Source organism: Podarcis tiliguerta (genome assembly GCF_965153285.1).
Source record: "Podarcis tiliguerta genome assembly, chromosome: 18".
Taxonomy (NCBI): domain Eukaryota; kingdom Metazoa; phylum Chordata; class Lepidosauria; order Squamata; family Lacertidae; genus Podarcis; species Podarcis tiliguerta.
The window spans coordinates 3,734,640-3,761,265 of NC_139551.1; the positions used below are offsets into that span (position 1 = coordinate 3,734,640).

Below are 26,626 nucleotides of genomic sequence, written 5' to 3' on the forward strand. Positions count from 1 at the left end.
TAAATTTCCTGTTCCTCCTTGACGGTGATTGTTGCTTTTTGTGTGTGTTTATTTGCTTTGCAAGGGGTGGGGTGGTCCGGGAAGTCTGTGGGGTGCCCCTTCAGTGATGCCTGCCACCCTCCTCTCAGGGAGGGCGCCAGCCGCCCGCCCGCCCCACCCACGGAGCGTGGCCGTGGTGCCACCCTCCCCGAGCGGCGGGGAAGCAGGCAAGCCGAGGGTTACCTCGGGCCAAGTTTTCTGAACACGCCGTCGGAGAAAGGAAGAATTCTGTGTACTCTGAGTCATCTCTAGTTTCTGGGAACTGGGGCTCAGCTCTTGAGCTGGTTTCAGAGGCAATCAATTTATATTTCTTCCTTCAGAAGGCTTTCTGAATCCTAGCAGGAAAATAATATTTTTTTCCCCCTTTTCGGATGGTTGGCACAGAAGTACGTCTCTATCTCTTCCTTTCTCTCCCGCCCTCAACCCAAACCCATTGCCATCTCTCTAGAGAACATGGAGTCGGGTTTTTGTGTGTGTGTATCTTTTTCCCACCCACCCAGTTCCCTCCCAGAAGACTGTGCGATTGTGAAACTTGCATCCTCCGGCGCAGATAACCCTCTGAGGTTGTGTTGCAATCACTGTGACTGCAGGTTGTTGTTTTTTTTTTAAAGTTCCCAGCCCCCCTCCTAGCTTGTGGAAAGGCTTATCGGCGGCCTTGACACGTTTGTCGAGGGCGGCAGGTTCCCTGAACATGTGCAGAGTGCATTCCCCACCCACCCAGGGCGGGTGTGCAGTTGTGCAACTTCATCCTCCAGAGCAGGTAACAGGTTTTGAGTTTTGATTTCCCCCTCTGCTGTGTTTCGCAGAAAGGTTTGTCTCTGCTTCCAGGGCAGCAGGGTTTCTGAGCTTGCGCAGAGTTTCTCCCCCCCCCGCCTCTGTCGTGAGCCTTTGGAGTGGCCGTTTTGCGTGAGGTGTGTATGTGTATTTCACGTTACAAGTTGAGAAGTTAAGAGACATTTTGACCAGAGTGTGGGCTCAGCCTAGCCGCAGCCGAGTGGTAAATCAGTTGTTTTGCACGTAGAAACTCCCAGATTCTGATTCCAAGCATCCTACAGGTAGACAAAAATGAGCCAGGTAAGAAAACAGCTTCCTGTCTTTAAACCAGGAAGTGGCAACAATTCCTTAGAGCGCGCGCAGAGTGCCTGGCAACCAGAACCAGACCTACAGAGCTACGGGATTTAGGGAACTGCATATCCACACTGGAAGGTGCGACCTCAAGCCGTGTTCCTTCCCATTTGTAAAAAAAAGCGGCATCTCTATGAGCCCGCTAACTTTCCTCTTCCCTCCCCAGCGCTCTTTCCTTGCGTGAGGCATATTTGAACGTATTCGTTCGTAGAATTGTAAAGTGCGAAGCATACTGCTAGGTTCCTCTGGTCCAACCCTTTGCAATGCCTCAGACCTGGGTATGCTCCCCCCCCCTTAAAATGCCCCCCCCCAATTACTTGCATTAGCGCTTTCTCTCTTTTAAACCAGGCCCAGTGAGGTATAAAGTTGGCATGTGAATTGGCCGACCTCGTCCTGGGACTCCCAGTTCCCACCCGCCCCCTGCCCCCAGGTATCAGCTGTGCTGGCCGGGAACTGTAGTGTGAAGCGCCCGGCGGGCGATGTTGGGCGGGTGTCCTCATGTGTGGTTCCTTTGTCCCATTGTCTCTGGTGCCAGACTGGCAGATCTATGCTTCTTCTGCCTATTTGTGTGTGTTTTTGTGCTTGCATACAGATAATTGGGCCTCTTCCTCCTTTCTCTCTTTCTTTCGTTCTCTCTTTCCAAAGAAGCGAGCACCAGGGGAAGATTTTATTTTTAGTCCTGCCTGGCTCCTGTGGCACGGAGGTGGCTGGTACTCAGGGCATCGTCAGCCTCCGGTTAATGACAGCGAAGGGCGCTCCGTCTTCAGCCTGGCCTCTGACGTCAGAGGAAATGCGAGGAGGAGGGCAGAGCGAGAGACGGGCTCTCTTCTGCGGCAGGGGCAGGGTGGCTTAATGGTTAGAGCGCCAAGCAGAAAACAGATGGCGGTTTAAACAAAAAACTGAGGAGGGGGCGTTGAGCCTTAAGGGGGCTCTGAGCTATGAGTCACGGGTGGGTTTAGTTTTCTCCCAGCTGGAGAGTCCTCCGTTCTTATTTCAAAGAGCTGTGGAACTGGCAGGGGGAACCCCAAAGTCCATCAAGTCTAACCCCTTGCAAGGCAGAATTCTTTTTTTTTTTTTTTTTTTGGCATCAAATGCATGTAGATTCTAAGCTATTTCCCCTGTACTGGTGCACAATCTCGAATTAATTGGTGTTTGCTTGGCTCATGCCTCCCTGTGCTATACCCTCAGTCGCAGAGTCTGTGAAATGGGTTTGCGATATCCTCTGAGGTTGCGATGATATAATGTGCGGTCGTTATTTCATTTGTTCTCCTACGGCTTCGTGTTATTAAAATGCTTTATGGTCAAGTTTATTGCCCTTGTGATTTGCCGGGGTGTGTGTGTTGCTTTTGTATTTTTCAACAGCTGGCTTTGGGGGGGGGGCCTTGCGAAATAGGTCTCTGCATTTCTTGACCTCCCACGTTCCCCTGGTGCCTAGTTTCTAAAATAAACAGATAATATGTTTACCTGGGGGTGGGGGGGAGGCAGAATAAACCCCCTCCACAAAATTTATCCCCCTTTTTGCCAGGGGGACAATGTACTTGGTCGCCACTGAAATCGCAGCAGAGGGGCTACTCATGAATTTACAGCAGTGAGGGGGGGCAGAGAGAATTTAAAGGCTCCCCCAGACCTTTTCTGCATATGGAAATTGCCATCTGGGCTGGCGTGAGGCTTTTGAGAACAAAGGAGCTCACTCCATTCATCTGGTGGAGCGATATTATTTGGGGGGGGGGGGGGGAGCCTAAAAAAAATGCATTTTTTTCCCTGATGGAAAAATTCTCTTCCAGCTGCGTGCGACAGACGCCCCTCCGCTGTTTAATCAAAATCAATAATAAATATTGCTTACTGCCTATTGCACGGTGATTGTTGTTTTTTGACCTGGCGGGGGTCCAGCGGTCTTTTGTGCCGCCGGTGGGGGCGGTTGCTGCAGAGACAGACCGGGAGTCGTGACTTGCGGCCGGCGGATGGGGGGGGGAAGGGTGCTTTTGACGGCAGAGGCTCCTTTGAGGCTGGGCTAGTTTTGGAATTTCGTGACTGGCGGAGGCCTGGGGGGGGTGAGGAATGCCAGATGCCTGGAGATTTGGAGAACGCGGATTCTCCCCTCTCTGCCCCCCCCCAGCTCTCCAGACTTGGGCGGGGGGAGCAAAGGGCAAGTTTCTAGTCCTGTAGATCTGCCGTGGGTCGCCTCAAGCCCTAGTCGGAGGGCACGAGGTTGTCATAGAGCAGGGGTCAGCAAACATTTTCAGCAGGGGGTCGGTCCACTGTCCCTCAGGGCTTGTGGGGGGCGGACTATATTTTGCAAAAAATAATAATGAACGGATTTCTATGCCCCACAAATAACCCACAGATGCATTTTAAATAAAAGGACACATTTTACTCGTGTAAAAACACGCTGATTCCCGGACCGTCTGCGGCAAGGATTGAGAAGGCGATTGGGCCGGATCCGGCCCCCGGGCCTTAGTTTGCCTACCCATGTCATAGAGGCAAGCATTTGTTCTGGCTCTGATGGAAGAGACCATCCTTTGCGCTTGCAGATAGACTGCCCTTTTGCATGGCTGTTCCATATACTAGCTCCAAATAATTTGGTTGGAGGGGGGGTTGTTTGTGAGTCGCCTCCCCCTCCCTTGCTTCATTCTTGCTGCAACCCTGGACTGGTATGTTTGAGAGGCTCTGAGCTTCATGGCTGTGGGGTGGGGTCTGAGTTCGAATTCTCCCTTCCAGAGGCACCATCTGGTCCAACTCACTTGCAATGTAGGAGACAGAGCCCCCCCCCCCCAAAAAAGATACCTGGGTTTCAGTGCAAGCAGTATTTCCACATACCCTTCTTGTGGCAGTGAGTTCCGTAGGGTAATTACCAGAACAGGCGTGTTTTGCCCTCTTCTATTTTGCCCCACATCCCTGGTAGCAATTGCGGCGACCAGGAAACCCAGTCTCTGCCCTCAAGGTGCTTACAGTCTTGGGTTCCGGCTGCGAACGAAGGCAGGAAGAGTGACAGAGGACTTACGTCTGCAATCTTCGCTTCCCTGGGGATAAGAATGCTCACTCTACACTAGCTAGCGGGGCTGCACTCTGCACATGCTCAGAAACCCCTTGACGTCACCATTCCTGGGTATTTCAGCCACTTCCATCCAAGTGTTGGTGAAGAGAGTAGAGAAACAGTTACCAGGTCTGAATATGCGTGGTTTGTTAAATATATATTTTTTAACAAACTGGCGGTTTCTTTGCTTGATGCTTTCGACATGTGTTTTGTTTACGGCGCTGTTCCTGAGAGCAGCGTTGAGGTCCGTCCCACTTCTTCCGTGTTTAGATGCCTTCTAACCTTTCGAAAATAATAATAATAATTTGCGTGCTAGAGGTGGTTTCAGGTCTGCTTCCTGCAGGTAGCAGCCCTCTAAACCTCGCTCGGCTCAACTTCCCGGCTGTCCGAAACTCAACTTCGCTGCTTTGCGCCCACTGCCTGCATCCGGCCCCCCTCAGTTCCCACGAGTTTCTCAGAAACTTCGAAGCCGGGGGGGGGGGGTTGTTGTCTTTCGTTTCTTCTCTGTGTGTAGATGGGGCATGAACAGTTGTGGGGAGGTCTAGGATGTCTAGAGGATCCCAGAAAGTGCTGGGGGGAGGGGGTTGGGGTCGATCAGGGTCACGGATGACGCAAGGAGCATTTTTTGGGTGCGCTTAGATTTTTATTATGGGACGCGGGTGGCGCTGTGGGTTAAACCACAGAGCCTAGGACGTGCCGATCAGAAGGTCGGCGGTTCGAATCCCCGCAATGACGGGGTGAGCTCTCGTTGCTCAGTCCCTGCTCCTGCCAACCTAGCAGATCGAAAGCATGTCAAAGTGCAAGTAGATAAATAGGTACCACTCCAGCGGGAAGGTAAACGGCGTTTCCGTGCGCTGCTCTGGTTCGCCAGAAGCGGCTTAGTCCTGCTGGCCACATGACCCGGAAGCTGTACGCCGGCTCCCTCGGCCAGTAAAGCGAGATGAGCGCCGCAACCCCAGAGTCGGCCGCGACTGGACCTAATGGTCAGGGGTCCCTTTACCTTTACCTTATCTCGGTGGTGGCATGGAAGGGAGGAAAAACCAGATTATTACTCAGTTTGCTTCTCATACCCTTTACCTTCTTAAGTTGGCGAGGATGAAATGCCTAGTTATGTCTTTTTAAAAGACTCCTCCCTAGACCAGCAAACCCCACCTCGTTAAGCAAATATTTACTGCTGTCGCCTCACCCCTCCCAAGAACCATGGCTTGTTCTGGGGCTTCCCCACCCAAATCCCGGCAGATCGCACAGGTGTGTCGGGTATTATGGTCTGCCCACGGTGCTGATTGACTGCAATGAGGTGGAAAATGGGCGGCGGGGGCCTGTGTTTTGAGAAACCCGGCCCTCCAATCTGCTGGCTTTCTCCACCACCCCAATGGAGCATCAGCCCCCGGCAGGCAGAAATCCGTCAGGTGCAGCTGCTCCCAAACTCGGAATGACGGGCGGCAGAGCTGCACCTGTTGAACGGGCTGCCTGCCATGGGACCCAGTCTTTGAACTGTGAGTGGTGTGGTTTTGGCATGAGGACTGTGCTCTCATCGTCTGCTGGAAACCTGGGCCAAGGGGAAACTGTTCCTAGGTTGCTGTTTTTGTAAGGACTGGAGGAGGCAAAATAATAATAATAATAATAATAATAATAATAATAATAATAATAATAATTATTATTATTTTAAAAATTAGTTGTATCCCGCCCCCCCGACCGAGGCCAGGCTCAGAACAGCTAACATCATAAAAACAACACAATATGCATAAAAACAGACCCCGTATTTTTCATTTTTTATTATAATTACTGTATTTTTTGCTCTGTAAGACTCGCCCTGATTTGGTTATACTATTAGAAATACATAGACAGGTAATTATGACATTATTGTGAAGTTTATTAAGTTAACTGTTTATAGTTGGACAACTTTTCAGCTGTACTTTATCGGAAGGAGAAAAATAATCATTTCCTTAATAACAATTTATACAATTTATTTAACCCAAACGGTAACATTATAGCACATGTATCCATGTTTGTTAATGGGTTTAAAAAGCAACAAGAAGCAAACTTGGACTGAGTTTTAGCACACATGAAAAAGTTAAAACGTTTCCTGATGTCGAAACAAAATTAAAAAATTCCTTCCAGTAGCACCTTAGAGAGCAACTAAGTTTGTTATTCTTCAAATTTCAGACTGGTGACTTCTGTTTCATTGTATCTGAAGAATTGTGCATGCACACGAAAGCTCATACGAAAAACAAACTTAGTTGCTCTCTAAGATGCTACAGGAAGGAATTTTTTAATTTTGTTTCAAATATGGCAAACCGACGCGGCTATCTACCTGTAACATTTCCTGATGAATAGCCTTTGGAGTATAATGTAACTTAAACAGAAAACGTATCTTTAGAAGAAGAAAAAAAATCCCCCCAAAGCATTTTATTTTAGAAATCTGACTGAAATAAAAAATAAAATCTGATTAAAATAAAAAAAAAATCCTATTTCTTTTGAGTTTTACCCACCCTGCTTGTCTGGAGGCGGTTGGAGGATGGGTGCGGCTAACAGATTGAGGTTGAATCCTGACAAGACAGAAGTACTGTTTTGGGGGGACAGGGGGTGGGCGGGTGTAGGGGACTCCCTGGTCCTGAATGGGGTGACTGTGCCCCTGAAGGACCAGGTGAGCAGCCTGGGAGTCATTTTGGACTCACAGCTGTCCATGGAGGCGCAAGTCAATTCTGTGTCCAGGGCAGCTCCATCTGGTACACAGGATGAGACCCTCCCTGCCCGCAGACTGTCAGGCCAGAGTGGTGCATGCTCTGGTTATCTCCCGCTTGGACTACTGCAATGCGCTCTATGTAGTGCTACCTTTGAAGGTGACTCAGAAACTGCAACTAATCCAGAATGTAGCAGCTAGACTGGTGACTGGGAGCGGCCGCCGGGAACACATAACACCGGTCCTGAGAGATCTGCATTGGCTCCCAGTACATTTCCAAGCACAATTCAAAGTGTTGGTGCTGACCTTTCAAGCCCTAAACAGCCTCGGGTCCAGTATACCTGAAGGAGCGTCTCCACCCCCATCATTCTGCCCGGACACTGAGGTCCAGCTCCGAGGGCCTTCTGGCGGTTCCCTCGCTGCGAGAAGCCAAGTTACAGAGAACCAGGCAGAGGGCCTTCTCGGTGGTGGCACCGGCCCTGCGGAACACCCTCCCACCAGATGTCAAAGAGAAAAACAACTTACCAAACTTTTAGAAGACATCTGAAGGCAGCCCTGTTTAGGGAAGCTTTTAATGTTTAATAGGTTATTGTATTTTAGTGTTTTGTTGGAAGCCGCCCAGAGTGGCTGGGGAAACCTAGCCAGATGGGCGGGGTATGAATAATAAATTATTACTATTACAGTGGTACCTCGGGTTAAGTACGTAATTTGTTCTGGAGGTCCGTTCTTAACCTGAAACTGTTCTTAAGCTGAAGCACCACTTAATGGGGCCTCCTGCTGCCGCTGCACGATTTCTGCTCTCACCCTGAAGCAAAGTTCTTAACCTGAAGCACTATTTCTGGGTTAGCGGAGTATGTAACCTGAAGCGTCTGTAACCCGAGGTACCACTGTACCAAACTTTTAGAAGACACCTGAAGGCAGCCCTGTTTAGGGAAGCTTTTACTGTTTAATAGGTTATTGTGTTTTCGTGTTTTGTTGGAAACCGCCCAGAGTGGCTGGGGAAACCCAGCCAGATGGGCAGGGTATAAAGAATAAATTCTTCGGGAAATTGAAAATTAAATTGTATTATGATAAATTAAAGATTAAATTCAAGAAGAGGGAAAGGGTTTGTTGAATTAGATAATTTGAACTAGAATACAAAAAAGGGAGGTGTGAGGAAGTCGAGAAAATAAGCTAATGAAAGATGTGGATATAAAATCTGGATGTGTGTTTTTACTTTTGTTTTTGTTTTTTATGTTGTATTGCTATATTTTTATTTCAGTTTCTATTGTGGATGTATTGTTTGTTGAATTTGTGTATTGTTTTTTCCCCTTTTATTATTCTTTATTGTCTTTCTTGATATAAGTATAAAATCCCTAATAAAATTTTTTATTAAAAAAATAATAATAAATTCCTCTTCTTCTTCTTCTTCTTCTTCTTCTTATTATTATTATTATCAATGGCGTAGCGTGGGGGATGCAGGGGGGGCCGGCCGCACCGGGCGCAACATCCGGGGGTTAGGGTTAGGGGGCGCAAATCCACGGGTTAGGGGGCACAAATTACTTGCCTTGCCCCGGGTGCTGACAACCCACGCTACGCCACTGATTATTATTATTATTCAACGAAGTGCTTGTGGGTTTTTTCCTCCCCTTTCTGCGAATTCCGAGATGTGGAAATGAATCTGGTTTGTTTTGCTTTCGATACCTGCCTCCTTTCCGCCTCCGCCTCTCACATCCTCCTCTTCTTCCCTCCCCAGGTAAACGACTTCCTGTCCGGAAGATCCCCTCTCACCTTGGCCCTCCGCGTCGGGGACCACATGATGTTCGTTCAGCTACAACTGGCGGCCCAGCAGAATGGCGGACAGCTGCAGCACCGCCACCTCATCGCCAGCCGCGGCGAACCCCCGGCCGCTGCGCCCCCGGCCGCTCCCGACTGCCCCGCTCTCCACGGGGCCGCCCATGCCCCCCACTTCGCCCGGGTCCCCACCTCCCCACCCGCTTGCCAGGAAAGCCCCGCCTCCCCGCCGCAGGCCCCGCCCACGTACTGTAGCTCCGCCCACCCGACGCCCGTCACGGCCGGCATGTTCCGCTCGCACGGGGCCCAGGCAAACGGTGCTTCGTCTTGTTCGGAGGTGAGTCTTGGTCTCGTCCGCGCCTAGTCCAAGCAAGCAGGAAACTCGAACCCGGAACCTGAGCCTCATGTCTGAGCTATTGCAATGGGGGGTTGTTTGGGGGAAATAAGGTTCTCACTTTCAGGGCACTGAATTGGGTGAGGGGTCTTATCGTCCATCGCCACAGGAAGAAGCACCGTATTTTTCGCTCTATAAGACGCACCAGACCACAAGATGCACCTAGTTTTTGGAGGAGGAAAAGAAGAAGAAAAATATTCTGAATCCCAGAAGCCAGAACAGCAAGAAGGATCGCTGCGCAGCGAAAGCAGCGATCCCTCTTGCTGTTCTGGCTTCTGGGATAGCTGCGCAGCCTGCATTCGCTCCATAAGATGCACACACATTTCCCCTTACTTTTAAGGAGGGAAAAAGTGAGTCTTATAGAGCAAAAAATACGGTAATAATAATAATTTTTATTTATACCCCGCCCTCCCCAGCCAAGGCTGGGCTCAGGGCGGCTAACAAGCAATAATAAAAACAAGTTGAATTAATACAACTTAGAAACAAGATTAAAAGACAACAGTAAAATACTGAAACAGTAAAATGTACTGTTTTGGTGCATCGATGCCAGAAAAACCAGGCAGGATAGGAAGCAAGGATGGCTCCGGTTGCAAAACCGCCATTGATTTCCCCACCCTGCCTTGGAAAAGGAGACTTCCCCACCAGTGTGCAATGAGCAAAACTAACGCAGACCCTCCCCAAGGGCCGAGTTCGGCAGCAAGACAGGAGGAAGTTGTGACAGAGTGTTCCACCAGTTCGGAGCTACAGCCGAGAAAGCCCTGGCTCTAGTTGAGGCCAGCCTAACCTCTCTGTGGCCTGGGACCTTCAGGATGTTTTTATTTGCAGACCATAGGTTCCTCTGTGGGGTATACCAGGAGAGGCGGTCCCATAGGTACGAGGGTCCTAGGCTGTATAGGGCTTTAAAGGTTAAAACCAGCACCTTAAACCTGATCCTGTACTCCACCGGGAGCCAGTGCAGCTGGTATAGTACCGGATGAATGTGATCTCGCAGCGAAGACCCCATAAGGAGTCTCGCTGCAGCATTCTGCACCCGCTGGAGTTTCTGGGTCAGTCTCAAGGGCAGCCCCACGTAGAGCGAGTTACAATAATCCAGTCTGGAGGTGACCGTCGCGTGGATCACAGTGGCTAGGTCAGGGTGAGAGAGGTAAGGAGCCAACTGCTTAGCTTGGCGGAGATGGAAAAATGCCGCCATCAGGGGGGTTTAGATGGAAGGCAGTTCCCAGATCTCCCTGGAGATTGAACTTTCATTCAGAGCAAATACTCTCCCATTTTAACCCACAGCTTCTCTTGCCCTGGCACCAGAAAGCCACAATTTTGGCCTTAATTCAAAATAGACTTTCTGGGGGTGGGGGGTTAAGAAAAAGCCTTTTCTGAATATGGTTTGAGGCAGGAATCCGCATCTCTATTCAGGAGGTTTCTAAGCAGAAGTTGGGCGGACATCCGTCAGGAATTCATTGCCTGTGATTCCGGGGTTGGACTAGATGACCGCAAGGTGTCCCTTCTGATTCTTCGCACAGACTTCAGTTTTTCCCCCTGCCCTCCTTTCACAGGTCGATTGCGCCACGCGGAGCAAACCTTCGCCCAGCGCCAGCCCCGTTCAGCCTTCCCGACCCCGCAAACCCGGCGCTGTGATCGAAAGCTTTGTGAACCACGCTCCGGGTGTTTTTTCGGGGACGTTTTCTGGTAAGTCTTTGTTGACCCTTAACTCCTCTTCCTCCGACCCCTCCGCCTTTCGTGGGAACAAAATACAAAATACAGCTTCGTGTTGCGGTGTGTGTGCAAGCTTCAGGAACATCACAGGGCGCTTTTGCTGGCTGAAGAAGAGCCCTGTGGAGCCCTGAAGCTGGCGCAGGTCCATGTGCCATTTTTACAATCGAAAATGGACCCGAATGAACTGTGGCAGCCAACTGGTGGGTTTCTGTACAAAGCAGATCTGAATCTGATCTGTGCTGGTTTTTGATAAGAGAAAACCAAGTGAATTTGCAGCTCAACATTTCTAAAAAAATTGTATCTGTTTGACTGGAGCCTTCAATATACACCTTTAGGCACCAGACAAAAATGTTCCCTTTTAACCAGGCCTTTGGTTAATCTGAATTACATCCTATGCCCTTCCAAAATGTGGTTTTTTTCCAGTGGGGGTGGGGGCTATTGGGTGGTTGTTTTTATTCTCATTAGTTATTTTGTGGTTTTATATCTTGATTTTATTAACTGCCCTGAGACTCCTGGGTATAGGGCGGTATATAAATTCAAATTATTATTATTATTATTTATTTATTTATTGGGCTTGTTGGTTGCAGTTTGGGAAATCTGTGATACTCCAGCCCCTTCAAAGGATGTTGCAGGACTCTGATAATATCCACTAGTGGTTAGGGATAAATTGGGGTTCTATTCTAGACTTATTCAACTTTTGGTCTCTCAAACGTTGTTGGCTAAATCTCTCACCATGCCTAACCACTGCTTGGGGGTCGTGGGGTTTGTAGTTTGGAGAGCCAGGGTTGGAGTACTCTCTTGTCGTCCGGCAACATTGAAGAGGGGGGTTTTAATCAGAGGTTGGGACGGCCACCTGCCAGACCACAAGACGCACCTAGTTTTTGGAGGAGGAAAACAAGGGGAAAAAATATTCTGAATCTCAGAAGCCAGAACAGCAAGAGGGATCGCTGCGCAGCGAAAGCAGCAATCCCTCTTGCTGTTCTGGCTTCTGGGATAGCTGCGCAGCCTGCATTCACTCCATAAGACGCACACACATTTCCCCTTACTTTTTAGGAGGGAAAAAGTGAGTCTTATAGAGCAAAAAATACGCTGTGATTCCCAATTTTCAGTGGGTTGGACTGGATTCTGTTGATTCGAAGAGGTACCCCAGCCAAGCTGCCTTTAAATAAAGCAAAAAACCAAAGAGAACACTGGAGAGTTTGCTCCCTGGTTATTGCCACTTCCTCTTCTCATGTGGACTAGAAACCTGCCCTTCAAAAGCTTTACCATTCACCCTAAGCAAGCGCGGGAAAGGGAAGTTAACAAGACTCTTTTCTGACAGTCTCCCTCTGCAAGCGGCGGCCTCTCCTTCTTCCTTGGAGGCTTTTTGGGAAGTTGAGATCCCCGAGTTGCCGGGGTTGGACTGGATGACCTTTGGGGTGTCCCTGCCCACTCTATAATTCCAAATTTTCCCTCTGCACCCGACCACAAACACAAATTCTGGGGGAGAGGCAGGAAAAACCAGCCAAGCAACTTCCTGTGTTTAGATTGTGAATCGATAACCTTGAGGGCTAGCGACTTGACTTTGCTTCTTTCTCGCAGGCACTTTGCACCCGAATTGCCAGGACAGCAGCGGGCGGCCCCGGCGGGACATCGGCACCATCTTGCAGATCCTCAACGACCTGTTGAGCGCCACGCGGCACTACCAGGGCATGCCCCAGTCCCTGACGCAGCTGCGGTGCCAGACTCAGTGCTCGCTTTCCTCGACTTCTTCGTCGCCGTCGCCGCCCCAATCCCCGGATCTCGCCAGCAACACTACCTCAGAGAAAATCGCAGCAGCTGCTAGCCAGTCCTTACACTTGGGCGCCCCCTGTGCCAGCCAAGTGGCAGCGTCTAAGCCTTCCGGTGAGTCCTGCCTCTAGTAACTTGCTTTGCTGTTGGTCTGTAAGGAAGCTGCTGCTTTCTCCATGCAAAGGGCCCGAGTTCGAAAGCCGGCCTCTCTGGGTAGTAGGGCTCTGTCTGAAACCCCTGCCGGCCAGCACTGTGCTAAATCGAGCGATGCACAGAATAAGCCCAAGTCCCAAATTTGGAACAGTGAGGGCTAGCGTCTTGACTTTTGTGACTTTTGTGACTTTTGCGTTGTACGTGGCCCCAAGGAGCTTTCCTCGCACAGTTCTCCCCTGGAGCGCTGCTGCCGATCAGTGCAGGTGGTATTGAATTAGATGGGTGCGATATCGGGCGCGTTCCTTTTTGCTCCTTTTCCCCATTCCTCCCTTCTTAAAAGGGGATGCAGGTGGCGCTGTGGGTTAAACCACAGAGCCTAGCACATGCCGATCAGAAGGTCGGCGGTTCGAATCCCCGTGTTGGGGTGAGCTCCCGTTGCTCGGTCCCTGCTCCTGCCAACCTAGCAGTTCGAAAGCACACCAGCACCAAGTAGATAAATAGGTACCGCTTTGGTGGGAAGATAAATGTCGTTTCCGTGCGCTGCTCTGGTTCGCCAGAAGCGGCTCAGTCCTGCTGGCCACAGGACCCGGAAGCTGTATGCCGGATCCCTCGGCCAATAAAGTGAGATGAGTGCCGCAACCCCAGAGTCGCCCGCGACTGGACCTAATGGTCAGGGGTCCCTTTACCTTTTACCCTTCTTAAAAAAGGGAGATGCAGGCTTGTAGGACCTCTTAATGTCTGCGTGCAAATGGGGCGCAGCAAAAGGAAAGGACTTGATATTTTATTTTATTTACTCTCCCCCACCCACCCCCCAAGTGATAAGTTATCCGTGCTGAGCTCGGTGGGGTGTTTTGTGTTACATGCAGAAATTCTCCCTGCAGAGTAAGTCTGGACGTTGGGGGGAAGAGAGAGCGCGAGGAATAGAAAGATGTACTCTTGATTTTCTGTTTGGCTCGGATATTCTCGGTCAGGGTGACCCCGTTTGTTGCCAAGGATGAAACGAACCGCTTCTGTCTGGATGCTAATAGATGACATTAATCCCTTCTGCAAACCCTTCCAGTTTTAGCCTCTTCCGTTCAGTTTTCGTGGGTGCACTTTGCATACTTTCTTGCCTAAAATCCCCCCTAAAACGGCTTTTTCTCCTGCATGCTTTTAATGGGCCACTTTGCATCCACAACCCGTTCTTCGCAGTTCGGATCGGCTAAATTGGGGGGTTCCCTTCCCTCTGGCAAAAGCAGGAATCTCCATTTGCGCTTCTGTTCAGTTATGTGTCCTCTTTACTCCCAAGGTCTCTGCCCCCAGGCGCTTACAGATTAAAACAGATTTAAACCACTCCAGAGGTTTTGAGCAGCGCCCGCCCTTGTCCCCTTCCTCCGCTGTAGTCGGAGCTGTAGTCCGAAGCGTTCAGAGGGCGCCGGGCTATGGGATTCTGGGGGAAAGTACGTGAATGACTTTTGAGCAATCCTATCCTACTTATCTAACGCGGGTGGCGCTGTGGGTTAAACCACAGAGCCTAGGACTTGCTGGTCAGAAGGTTGGCAGTTCGAATCCCCGTGATGGGGTGAGCTCCCGTTGCTCGGTCCCTGCTCCTGCCAACCTAGCAGTTCGAAAGCACACTAGTGCAAGTAGATAAATAGGTACTGCTCCAGCGGGAAGGTAAACTGCGTTCCATGCGCTGCTCTGGTTCACCAGAAGTGGCTTAGTCCTGCTGGCCACATGACCCGGAAGCTGGACGCCGGTTCCCTCGGCCAATAAAGCGAGATGAGCACCGCAACCCCAGAGTCGGCCACGACTGGACCTAATGGTCAGGGGGTCCTTTTTATCCTACTTATCTAAGTCCCATTGGACTGAATGAGTTATTTTGCAGCCGAGAAACACATAGGGAATGCCCTGTGAGCTCATAGTTTCATTGGGGGGGAATCGTAGGATTGTAGAGTTGTAAAGGGACCCCCAGAGTCATCTAGTCCAACCCCCTGAAATGCGGGGACCTGTCTTGCCCGACGTGGCTTTCAAAACCACGACCCTGAGGTTAAAAATCCCAAACTCAATTTAAGGATTAAACTTGACCAAATGTTGCACGCGGACCCCGTAGAACAGGCACCCCCAAACTCGGCCCTCCAGATGTTTGGGGACTACAACACCCATCATCCATGGCTAACAGGTCATGGATGATGGGAATTGTAGTCCCAAAACATCTGGAGGGGCGAGTTTGGGGGTGCCGGCAGTAGAAGAACATCTGGATTTGTTCTCCAGAGGTGCTGGGACCCCAGCACAATAGTGGCATTTACACGGTCCTTCCTCGCCACTCATTCCATCCCACACAACAACCGTGCGAGGAAGATTAGGCTGAGAGGCAACCAGCCCCAGCCCTGTGAGCTTCATGGGCAAATAGGGCGCGATTCGAACCCCAGTCCCCGCCAGGTCCTAGTCCGACATTTTAGCCGCTGGACCACCGTTGCCGCGAGGAACTATAGAACTCCTTGCTGCAGGAGAGCTGTCGAAATTGACATCCTGCTCCTTCCGGTGGGTCTACTCTTGAGTAAAACCCGCTTGGCCCACCCTCCTTTTGGGTGCTGTCGATTCTATCCTCGGTTGGCAGAGCAGGAGGCGCTCTTCGTCTCAGGGCTGCGGGTTCGAATTCCGCCTCGGGCGAACGTTTTCCCGCATCGCAAGGGGGTTGGTCTGGATGACCTCCAGGGTTCCCACGGACATTGGCACCTTTCCTCTTATCCGTGTTGTTTTGCAAGCCCCGTGGGGCCGAGTTAGTAGATTAATGAGGGGGGGCGGGCGATAGCTCCCTCTATCTTTTTTCTCTCTCTTTTTCTCTCTCTCCCTGCTTTCACGCCTCTTCCTCTCTGCAGCCCCGTAGGCTGTGTGTGGCAAAGGCCCCCGTCCCAAAAATAGCAAGGCGAGCTGGCGGGGGCGCAGCAGAAAAACCGACACGGTTCCTGCTTTCCTTTCTCCTCCTCAGCGGCCCGCTTCCCCCCTCCTCGCCGCCACCGTCTCTCTGTGGCACAAACAGAAAATTGGAGGCTCCTCTCTCGCGTCAAGAGGTTGACAGTTCCCTGTCTGGCAGCCAAGTTCTGGCAAGGCGGCAGTCCAGGCTGGGAGGACACGGGTGGCTCTGCCTCATCCACCCCCCCCCAAAAAAATCTGGCCATAACCTCCGAATTCCCATCCCTGCTCCTCCAGCCTCTCTCTGTGTCTCCACCAAATTTGGGTTATTTAAACAAAAAAAGCTATTGGGTTTGCGATTTTCCTTTCTGCGAGAATTGCGGGTGGGAGACGGGTGTGGGGTTTTTTCCTCCTCTCTCTCTCTCACCTGCCCTGCTCCCCTCCTGGACTTTTGGACCAAGCCGTGCTGGATTTGAACCCGCTTCCACTTGGGTTGATCTTCACCCAGCCAGGCTACCAAACAACAACAGCGACAAACTGCGCTGTGTTGCTGTTTCGGGAACGAAAGGGAACGCAGGCCGTGCTGGATTCGAACCCGCTTCCTCTTGGGTTGACCTTCACGCAGCCAGGCTACAAAACAACAAATTGTGTTGTTGTGCAGGAACGAAAAGGAACGCAGATAAACCTCGGCCGTAAGCGGTAGCTGTGAGGCTGTTCTTGCTGCCCTCAAGTCCTTAGTCCTCATTGAGGCCAGAGATGGCTCCAGGTTTAGAGACTCTGTACGAAAACACAAATTTGATGGGACCTGGGAACACCTCGCAAGAATCACTTTTCCCCTAGGGGACCTCAGAAACAGTGGCATAGCGTGGGTTGTCAGCACCCGGGGCAAGGCAAGTAATTTGCACCCCGAACCCGTGGATTTGCGCCCCCTAATCCTAACCCCCAGATGTTGCAGCCGGTGCGGCCGGCACCCCCTGCACCCCCCACGCTACGCCACTGCTCAGAAAGCCACCCCACGCCCTCCAGAAACCTTCAACTCCCCTCCTCCTCTTCCTTCCCCTCCTCGCATGCTGCCCTATATCCGTCGCACGACGCCTGCCAGAGTGGGCGCCCCCCAATCTGCACCCCCTGCAAAAAGACTGGCACCTTGCGACGTGTCTGTAGTTTTTTACGCTTGTGCATGAATCGTGAGTTCTGTGCATCATTCAGATTCCACCTTCCAAACCTGTTCCTCGCTTGCTGGCTGGCCCCGCTCCGCTGCCTATCTCCAGAGTAATTTTCTCGTCCTCTCCACCGATCCAGCCACTCTCCTTTCTGTTTCTTTCGGGGGGGGGGAGTTGGGTGGAAACTGGGTTTTTTTGGGGGGTGGCGTGGCTGTCAGAACGTACCGAACTGTGTCAAGCGTGGCTTTGCACCCAATTTCTGTGCGCGCACCTGCGGGTTGGCGGTTGTGTGGGCGAGGGAGGGTTAGGGTTAGCAAGCCCCCCCTCCGTTTCCTAGATTCTCTTTTATTTTTTCCTCCTCCTCTCTTTTATTTTTTCCTCCTCACTGCTTGAAAACAGGTCACCTTCCTTTCTTGCCCCCATAAAAGGTTTTGACGGCTGGTGTGTTGTTAGCTTTGGTGGGGCTGCGTTGTGGGGGGGGGGGCAGCCGCCAGTTGCCAACCAAAAACACGGAAGGAAGTGGGGCGACAAAAGAGCAGCCGTGCAGTTTTTTTTGGGGGGGGGAATGTCCCATTTAAATGGGAAACCCTGGCTAGTTTGCAGATGGTTTTTGTACCAGAGGGATTGCCCTGATGAAAGCATTTTTGCATGTTCTCTAGTAAGGTAAAGGTAAAGTGGACCCCTGACTGTTAGGTCCAGTTGTGGCCGACTCTGGGGTTGTGGCGCTCATCTCGCTTTACTGGCCGAGGGAGCCGGCGTACAGCTTCCGGGTCATGTGGCCAGCAGGACTAAGCCGCTTCTGGCGAACCAGAGCAGCGCACAGAAACGCCGTTTACCTTCCCGCCGGAGCGTTACCTATTTATCTACTTGCACATTGAGGTGCTTTCGAACTGCTAGGTTGGCAGGAGCAGGGACCGAGCAATGGGAGCTCACCCCGTTGTTACGGGGATTCAAACTGCCGACCTTCCGATCGGCAAGTCCTAGGCTCTGTGGTTCAACCCACAGCGCCACCCGCATCCCTTGCCAGGTTGATATGCAACAGATAAAAAAGCCGAATAGCGATCGTCCCTTGATTTAATTCAAATAGTGATCGTCCCTTGATTTAATTCTAATTTTAAAAAACAAAAATTGCAGGGAGAGTCGAGGCCGACTTGAAACCCCGTGGATTGTTGAATGTTGTTGTTGTTCTTGTTGTTGTTTAGTCGTGTCTGACTCTTCGTGACCCCCTGGACCAGAGCAGGCCAGGCACTGTCTTCCACTGCCTCCCGCAGTTTGGTCAAACTCATGTTGATCTCTTTGAGAACACTGTCCCACCATCTCGTCCTCTGTCGTCCCTTTCTCCTTGTGCCCTCCATCTTTCCCAACATCAGGGTCTTTTCCAGGGAGTCTTCTCCTGAGGTGACCAAAGTCTTGGAGTCTCAGCTTCAGGATCTGTCCTTCCAGTGAGCACTCAGGGCTGATTTCCTTCAGAATGGAGAGGTTGGATCTTCTTGCAGTCCAGGGACTCTCAAGAGTCTCCTCCAGGGATTGTTGAATAGACCTCCCCAATTATGAAACTCTTTTGCTGGGGGGGCGGGCATGTCTTGCCATCCTCATCCTGTCCACAGAGTCAGTCTCTCTCTCCCTCTCTCTCATCCGGAGGCGTTAATGCAGTCGTGGTCTCCTCGGATGAATTCCTCTAGAATAAATACCGCCCCCAAATTATGTCCTGCCTGTCACCAGCGCGGCGCATAACTTCCGCCTCCTGCTTCCCTTTCGTTCTCATTAGTGCGCATCGCTCAATCTTTTCTTCTCCTTTGGTCTCTTTTCCCCCACGTAATTTGACGCGGGGGGGAAACTGAGGCACGGGGTGGAATCGGCGGCTCGGCTACCCATCGGCTTTTGCCTTCCTGGTTCCGCAGAGGGGAGGGTGCTTTGATTCCTTTAAAGGGGGGGGGACAGAGAGAGAATGAGAATGTCGGACCCTCCTGGCAAAGTCGCTCGTGGGCGGTGGGTGGGATTCGAATCCGGGACTCTCCCAGCTCCTAATCTGGGACTCTTAGCTCCCTTGAGTGGGGTGGATAGCTCATTGGGTTTGAGTGTGTGCTGAAAACAACAAGGTTCAATATGTGCTAAATATTCCTGCATTGCAGGGGGTTGGAATAATAATAATAATAATAATAATAATAATAATAATAATAATATGACTCTCAGGGCCCCTCTACAGTGCTTTTTTTCTTTGAAAAAATGCATTCTCATCTCGATTCAAGAAAATCATTTGGCAGAAAATGAATACAGTAAATGGACAAAACTACGAAAGATCCACAAAACGTTTCGGGGTATTCGTACCCCTGTGTGTGTGTGTTTCCCCCAGAAAAAAATCACTTCCCCCCCCCCTTGCAAGGTAGGACCTGAGGATTTAAAAAGGCTTCAGACAGCCGGGGGGGGGGGGCGACCATTTGCACGCATGCACGAAAAAGAAAACCCTTGAGGAAAAGTGAGATATAAATGTATATAATGTTTTCGCAAGGCTCCCTTTTTCGTTTCGCTCCCCCCCTCCCAACCTCGCCGTTTTCTGGCGCCTCCATCTCTTCCCTCGCCCCCCCCCCGGCTCTTGCAAAAAAAAAACCCGCTCAATTGTTCTCCCGCCCACGGGCTGCTATAGCAAAGCCGCGGAAAAGGGAGGGGGGTTAGATAGAGAAAAGGGCCCCCTGTTGACGGCAGAGAGTGGGAGGCACGAAGTCAGAGGTGACTTCTTGTTCTCTCCTCCGAGACGGGAAGTGTTCGAAACCCTGAGGGGGGCGGGAGGTGGGGAGAGGCGAGAGAGCTAGAATGAGAAGAGAGAGAAAATATATTTTTTTAAAAAAGAAGAAGTGTGCAAGAGAGCCATTGTTTTTTTGATGCTTCTTGGGCATCCTGTCTCTGTTGCCATGGAGACGAGGTCCTGGTTCTCCACAGATGCTTCCCCCGTGCTGAGGTTATCGAAAGTCCTCCATTTCGAGGCTGGCGCACACCCGGCACGCCTGCGTTTCTGCTCTCCCCACAGGCACGCACCACCCCCTAGGGCATTGGGGTGTTGAATGCCCTTGTTTTATTTTTATTTCCTCCAATCTTGCTGGGAAAGGAGTTGCCAAGGCAAGCCATTTTGCTTTATTTATTAAATTTGTAGGCTACCCTCCCATCAAAGCATCCCGGGGCAGTGTGCAGTATAAAATACACAATAATAATAATAGGTAAAGGTAAAGGGACCTCTGACCATTGGGTCCAGTCGTGGCTGACTCTGGGGTTGCGGCGCTCATCTCGCTTTACTGGCCGAGGGAGTTGGCGTACAGCTTCTGGGTCATGCGGCCAGCAGGACTGACCCGCTTCTGGCGAACCAGAGCAGCGCACGGAAACGCCGTTTACCTTCCAGAGCGGTACCTGTTTATCTACTTGCACTGGTGTGCTTTCGAACTGCTAGGTTGGCAGGAGCAGGGACCGAGCAACGAGAGCTCACCCCGTCGTGGGGATTCGAACTGCCGATCTTCTGATCGGCAAGTCCTAGGCTCTGTGGTTTAACCCACAGCGCCACCGCATCCATAATAATAATGATTATTATTATTAATTATTATTTATTATTTATACCCCGCCCATCTAGCTGAGTTTCCCCAGCCACTCTGGGCGGCTTCCAGTTGAGTGTTAAAAACAGTGCAGCATTAAATATCAAAAATTTCCTAAACAGGGCTGCCTTCAGATGTCTTCTAAAAGTCAGATAGTTGTTTATTTCCTTGACATCTGATGGGAGGGTGTTCCACAGGGCGGGCGCCACCACCGAGAAGGCCCTCTGCCTGGTTCCCTGTAGCTTCACTTATCGCAGGGAGGGAACCACCAGAAGGCCCTCGGTGCTGGACCTCAGTGTCCGGGTAGAACGATGGGGGTGGAGACACTCCTTCAGATATAATGGACCTCAGGCTGTTTAGGGCTTTCAAGGTCAGCACTGACACTTTGAATTGTGCTCAGAAAGGTACTGGGAGCCAATGCAGATCTCTCAGAACCGGTGTTATGTGGTCCCGGCAGCCACTCCCAGTCACCAGTCTAGCTGCCGCATTCTGGATTAGTTGCAGTTTCCGGGTTACCTTGAAAGGCAGCCCCACGTAGAGCGTGTTGCAGTAGTCCAAGCAGTAGACAACCAGAGCATGCACCACTCTGGCCAGACAGTCTGTGGGCAGGGAGGGTCTCATCCTGCGTACCAGGTGGAGCTGGTGGACAGCTGCCCTGTACACAGAATTGACCTGCACCTCCATGGACAGCTGTGAGTCCGAAATGACTCCCAGGCTGCACACCTGGTCCTTCGGGGGCACAGCCACCCCATTCAGGACCCTGTCCCCCCAAAAACAGTGCTTCTATCTCTGGGGTCTCCTGATCACGGAGACCAACAGGATTCTGGGACCGCAGATAAAAGAAGCTGGTAGACTGGGAAATACAGTGGTACCTCGCAAGATGAATGCCTCGCAAGACAAAAAACTCGCAAGACGAAAGAGTTTTTCATTTTCTGAGTTGCTTCACAACTTTCCCTATGGGCTTGCTTCGCAAGACAAAAACGTCTTGCGCCTTTTTTTAAAACCACCAATGCATTCCTACGGGAAACCGTCAATGCACAGTGGTGCTTCGCAAGACAAAAAAATTCACAAGACGAAAAAACTCGCAGAACGAATTAATTTCGTCTTGCGAGGCACCACTGTAGCATTGTTGGGTTTTTTGCATGGATTTCTCCAAATTCCCCCCGTTTTATTTTGGCAAGCCCCCGTTTTTCCGACGCCTCGTTTAACGTCTCTGTGTCTTTTCCTCCGCAGGCGACCGGTTGCGGCAGACGGAGAACCGCGCCACGCGCTGCAAAGTGGAACGGCTGCAGCTTCTGATGCAGCAGAAGCGGTTGCGCCGCAAAGCTCGCCGCGACGCCCGGGCCCCTTACCACTGGCTCCCCAACCGCAAGTCCAGCCGCACGAACAGCAACAGTAGCATGTCGAGCGAAGGCAGCCTCGACCTAGACTTCGAAGACTCTGTGTGGAAACCGGAAGTCAAAGCGGACATGAAATCCGAATTTGTTGTAGCATAAAAGGAAAAACAAAAAACCAAGACCGCAGGGAGGGGACGACAAAGAGACTGAAGTTTTTTTGGGGGGGGGTGGGAGGGGGGCGTCGAACGGGAAGCCGGGGGTGTGGAGAAAGACCATTTAGTAATAATTAATAATACGTTTTTGGGTCCGTGCGAGAAAAGTCCTTGGGTGCTTTGATCCTTTTAGAAACCAAGATACACACACACACACACGAAAAACAACAACACTTATTGGATCGCGGCGGACGGACCAGGCCTACGGAAATCGCCTTGGGCTTATTGGAACAGTATTTTCTATTCTTTTCGAAACTCTTGGTTTTTTTTTCGTTTTGAGAACTGAAGCGGCTTGGGATGGAGCGAGAAAGAGACTTTGCTTCCCAGGAACTGGACTTGAAAGGAACTTTTTTATTTTTAAACAATTCGGTTTTCTCTCTCTCTCGGGTGTGTATGTGTGTGTTTCCCACCCCCCTCGTTTTCATTTCGCGGTTCTTATTTTTTAAAAAGGAGGAGGATCCTTCGAACAGCTAGCTGCCTTAGACCGACGAGTGGAAGGGAAGAGTGACCCCAACCAGGGAGGAGGAGAAAAGAAAAAAACAGTGAAGGGAGCTGGACTTTGAGATGTGCGGAGAGGACTTTACAAACCTCTTGTTTTTCCTGGTTTCGTTAATTTTGGGGAAAGATGGGGTGTTTTGGGGTGTGTGCCGAATGCTGCTCGCTTGCCTATGAAATTGGTTGTGCCTCCCAAAAAGTTGGAGACTGTTTCGTTCCTTAAAAAGCAAATACTGAAATCTTCCCTTTTTTTATTTTGAAAGTTTATCTCTCTTCTGAATGGACTGGGTGGTTTCTGTGCTAACGGAAAGAGCTGTGCATTTGAGAGGAGGGGAGGGCCCAGATTCTGGAATTTTTTGGGGGGTGGGGAGGGTTGGTTATTATTATTAAGAGGATGTGTGCATGTATGTGTGTCTATCTCTCGTCTCTCTTCCTCTCCCCCCGTCCCGCATCCTTAAATAATATAGCATTTCGGACCCCCCCCTCCCCAGTCCTGTCAAATCAAAGCTCTAGTCCTCCCCTCTCCCCCCCCCCCAACCATCCAGTCTGCATTTCCAGGAACCTCCCATGCACTTTAGAGGTGTGAATTGTGAAGTGGTAGAAGCCTGGGGTCTTTTTTCATATATATTTTTTAAAAACACGATCAGGGCAGGGAGAACGTTCCTTCTTGACCTCATCCCGGCTTCCTTTTCCTCTCTTGAGAGTTTCCTGTTTTGTCTTTTTTTGCATTTCTTTGCTGCTTTTTTTTTTTAAATTGCGCGCATTGAAAATTAGAGGCCGCCGGGCGTTTTCTCTCCCTCCCTTTATCGATGGAAGATAAGTGTGAGTTTTTGCAAGGCGAGATATCTGCCCGGGACCAACCCACTGAAGGGGGGAGTCAGAGGAACCTCAGAACCGTTGCTCAGTGTCGTCCAAAGCCCCCTCCTCACCAGTTTACACTCAAAACACTCCGCCACCATCCTCTGTAGCTCCTCCTCCTGGTACAGTCATCTCCCTGTGACTCCATCGCTCTGGGCTGTTGACCCACCCAATTCCTTCCCCATTTGAGGATGTGCCTGGGATATTAGCTTGGCAACACCCAGAACAATAATCCAGAACAGCTCCCGGAACCATAATCCGGAATATCCGCTTTCCACCGCGCGGCGGAAGCGCCCCCCTCCCTCCGCGGATAGAACTGCAATTCCGCGCACATCCGAGCGGGAATCGAAAGCGTAACCTCCCCGTTGTAGAGACCAATATTACTATTTTTTTCAGGATCTCCTCCCCCGAAAATCAGATTCTTCTGTGTGTGTGTTTGTGTGTGCGTGCGCGCTTTTGGAAATAAAGATTTAGTGACATGAAATAGTATCTAGTGATGCTTATTTAGATACTTGGGGGTTTTTTTTAAAGAAAAAGAAAAATATTATTTATAGACTTAACAATGATCTGAGCCAGTAATTTTTTCATAGGCTGTAGTGTGTGTTTTTTGGTCCCCCCCCCCTCCTTTTTTTGTGCAAATCTAGCAACCACAGTGTGTTTTTGTGTGTGTGTGTGAGAGAGAGAGTGAGCAATAGGAGCTTAACATAATATAAATGGGGTGGAGGGTGAGAATACACTTAGGATAATTTCGGATTTAGGCCTTAAAAGTTTCCAGCAATGTGGATGTAAAATAAAGGCTTGCATCTGCAAACCCTGATCTGTGTTCTGCCCCATACATCTGAGTACGGCCCATTGCAAATCACGGAAATGCCTGCTTCAATAATTTCAGGGGGTCTTTAGACTTTGCAGGGGTTTGCCTCCATTTTACAGAACTGGACATCCGAACCAGCTGAAAGCTGGTCGCGCCTTGCAAAGTTTTCTGGGGAATTTTGTACTGAAGGGGGACAGCTGGGAGGTGATTTTTTTACCCTCTTGCAAAGGGTCGGACTCTGATAACAATGGGGCAGTTACGGACAGACCATTGGAGAATTCCCCCTTTTATTTCACCTTTCTTTTCGAAGTGTGTATGTCTCTGTGTGTCCGACGGAACCATTCCCACGTCCTTGAATCGAGACCTGTGTATATGTGTGTGTTCACACAGTTACGTTAGGAGACACTTGGAGGTTTTTACTGAAGCAGCTGAATTAGGTTTTAATCCAGGGACATTCTAACACTACCTTGTTGCCCCAATGTACATTATAATAATAATAATAACCGGGGGGGTGGGGGGAATAAAAAGCAGACTGAACTTTAGAAGCAAGTGCCTCATTCTGGAATTGTTTGCACATAAGTTTGGCCATTTTTGGTTTTTCTTTGCCTTACACCGAATCCGTGATGTTCCGGTCAAGCCATCAAATTGGCGCCCTATTTAAAAAGGTGCCGTCTTAGCCCTTACCACTGCTTTGGGAAATCCAGAGAGACATTGCGGGGGGGGGGGGGCGGGAATCGTCGATTTGTAAAGGTACCCTAAAGGTTACCCCTGCAATGCAAGAATATACGGCTGTCCCATGCGGGGATTCAAACCTGCAACCTAGCTAGCTGGTGCGGGTGGCGCTGTGGTCTAAACCACTGAGCCTCTTGGGCTTGCCGATCAGAAGGTCGGCGGTTCGAATCCCTGCTCCCGTTGCTCTGTCCTGGCTCCTGCCAACCTAGCAGTTCGAAAGCACACCGGTGCAAGTAGATAAATAGGTACCACTTTGGAAGGAAGGTAAACGGCGTTTCCGTGTTCTCTGGTTTCCGTCACGGTGTCCCTTTGCGCCAGAGGTGGTTTAGTCTCACTAGGCACATGACCCAGAAAGCCGTCTCTGGACAAACGCCGGCTCCCTCGGCCTGAAAGCGAGATGAGCGCCGCAACCCCATAGTCACCTTTGACTGGACTTAACCGTCTAGGGGACCTTTACCTAACCAGCTGAGCTATATGCATGCTGCGATGTGGGCAAGGATGTTTTTGGCCCCAGAGGACTTACTGAATTGCCTTTCTGTGTTGGTTGCCGGTGCGTTAAATTTGTACGTTTTTAATTTTCCCAGCCTCTGAAACCGAACCCTGAAATGCTGATAAGCTGGGATTTTTTGCACTGGTTCGGCCCGTGAGCCGCTAAATGCCAACACACTCTGGGGAGAAAGAAACCCCAGACTATATGGCTGTGACCTCCATCGATGGGCCTTCTCTCCAAAAAGATCTGCATGGGTCATTTTTCAGTCTAGCGTCCCTTAAAAAGGGAGAAATGTATATCTTCCCCTCTGCCCGCAAATGAAAGAAATCCAAAAAACGCTTCCTCCAGATATTTTTTCCCAGCCAGCCTAGGCTGATCCTAAAGAGTTAGCCCCAAAATACCTCTGCAAAAGGCAATTTTGGCAACGCAACTTGAGTTCATTGCCTTCCCCTTGACCCTGCCCAAATCATTTGTAGCTAGCTAGGGATACTCCCCCCCCAAAAAAAATACAACTTTCACGTCTCTAAAAAGGTGCACAGCCGCCCTCGAACCCACCGCCATAACCCTCTAGCCTTTTCGCGCACCATCCGGGTGGTAGAGCTCCCATTGGCTGGAGGGAAAGGAAGCTGCTCCCCCTCTGGCGAAAAAGTGTCGCTACACTTCCTGTTTCCTTCCCCTAGATGTGAAGTTCCTTTTGTATGTGACGCTGTAGCGGGTTTTTAATTTTTTTTTTTTTTAAAGAAAGAAAATGTGTTGTTTTTTTTAATTATATATTTAAATGTTACTACTTTTTTGTATGGTGTGTGAATGTAATCTTATCGATTCCCCACCTCCCCCCATCGTCATTTCCCCACCCCCTCTCCCTTGCGTGTTTCTGTTTTTTGGTTCAGGATTTTTTTTTTTATATAAAAATAAAGTCTATATAATAAAACAACGAAATAAGAGCCAAAAGCATTACAACATAACTCTCTTCTGTGTGGTTGAGTGTGTGTGTGTGTCTTGGAAGAATGTGGGAGGGGGGGAATACGTAGACCTGTTTTATCACCTCATTTAAGTTACCTGTATTAAAAAAAAAAGAAACTTTTAAAAATGGTTTAAAAATAATAAACACAAAATAAAGATTGCTTGAGCCACACTTTTTAGCCTAAATCACCTTATTTCATGTTTAAAACGAGATGCAAGTTTGGGGGCTGGGAGACAACAAGCCAAATTCACCCGAGATTTGGGGAGGATTGCAAAATTCGCAATTTTTTCATCTGTCTTGAGCGCTTAAGGATGCCAGTACATGTATATATACATGTAACTGGAGTTAACCCCCTTTGACCTCACTGAGGCTATGTATATATTAGTGGCTTAAAATGCAAGGAAGTTATT

At 50.1% G+C, this 26,626-nt stretch overlaps 1 protein-coding gene across 2 annotated transcripts in view; it reads left to right on the forward strand.

The window, feature by feature from the left end:
- Positions 1-26,387, forward strand: part of MIDN (midnolin) — a 46,670-nt gene extending 20,283 nt beyond the window's left edge. For both annotated transcript variants that reach the window (XM_083421645.1, XM_083421644.1), the window contains exons 5-8: positions 8,617-8,991; positions 10,599-10,731; positions 12,340-12,642; positions 21,551-26,387. In XM_083421645.1, the coding sequence (XP_083277771.1) occupies positions 8,617-8,991; positions 10,599-10,731; positions 12,340-12,642; positions 21,551-21,813 (1,074 nt within the window). In that variant the 3' untranslated portion in view covers positions 21,814-26,387. The remainder of the gene's footprint in view (positions 1-8,616; positions 8,992-10,598; positions 10,732-12,339; positions 12,643-21,550) is intronic.
- Positions 26,388-26,626: the final 239 nt, after the last annotated feature.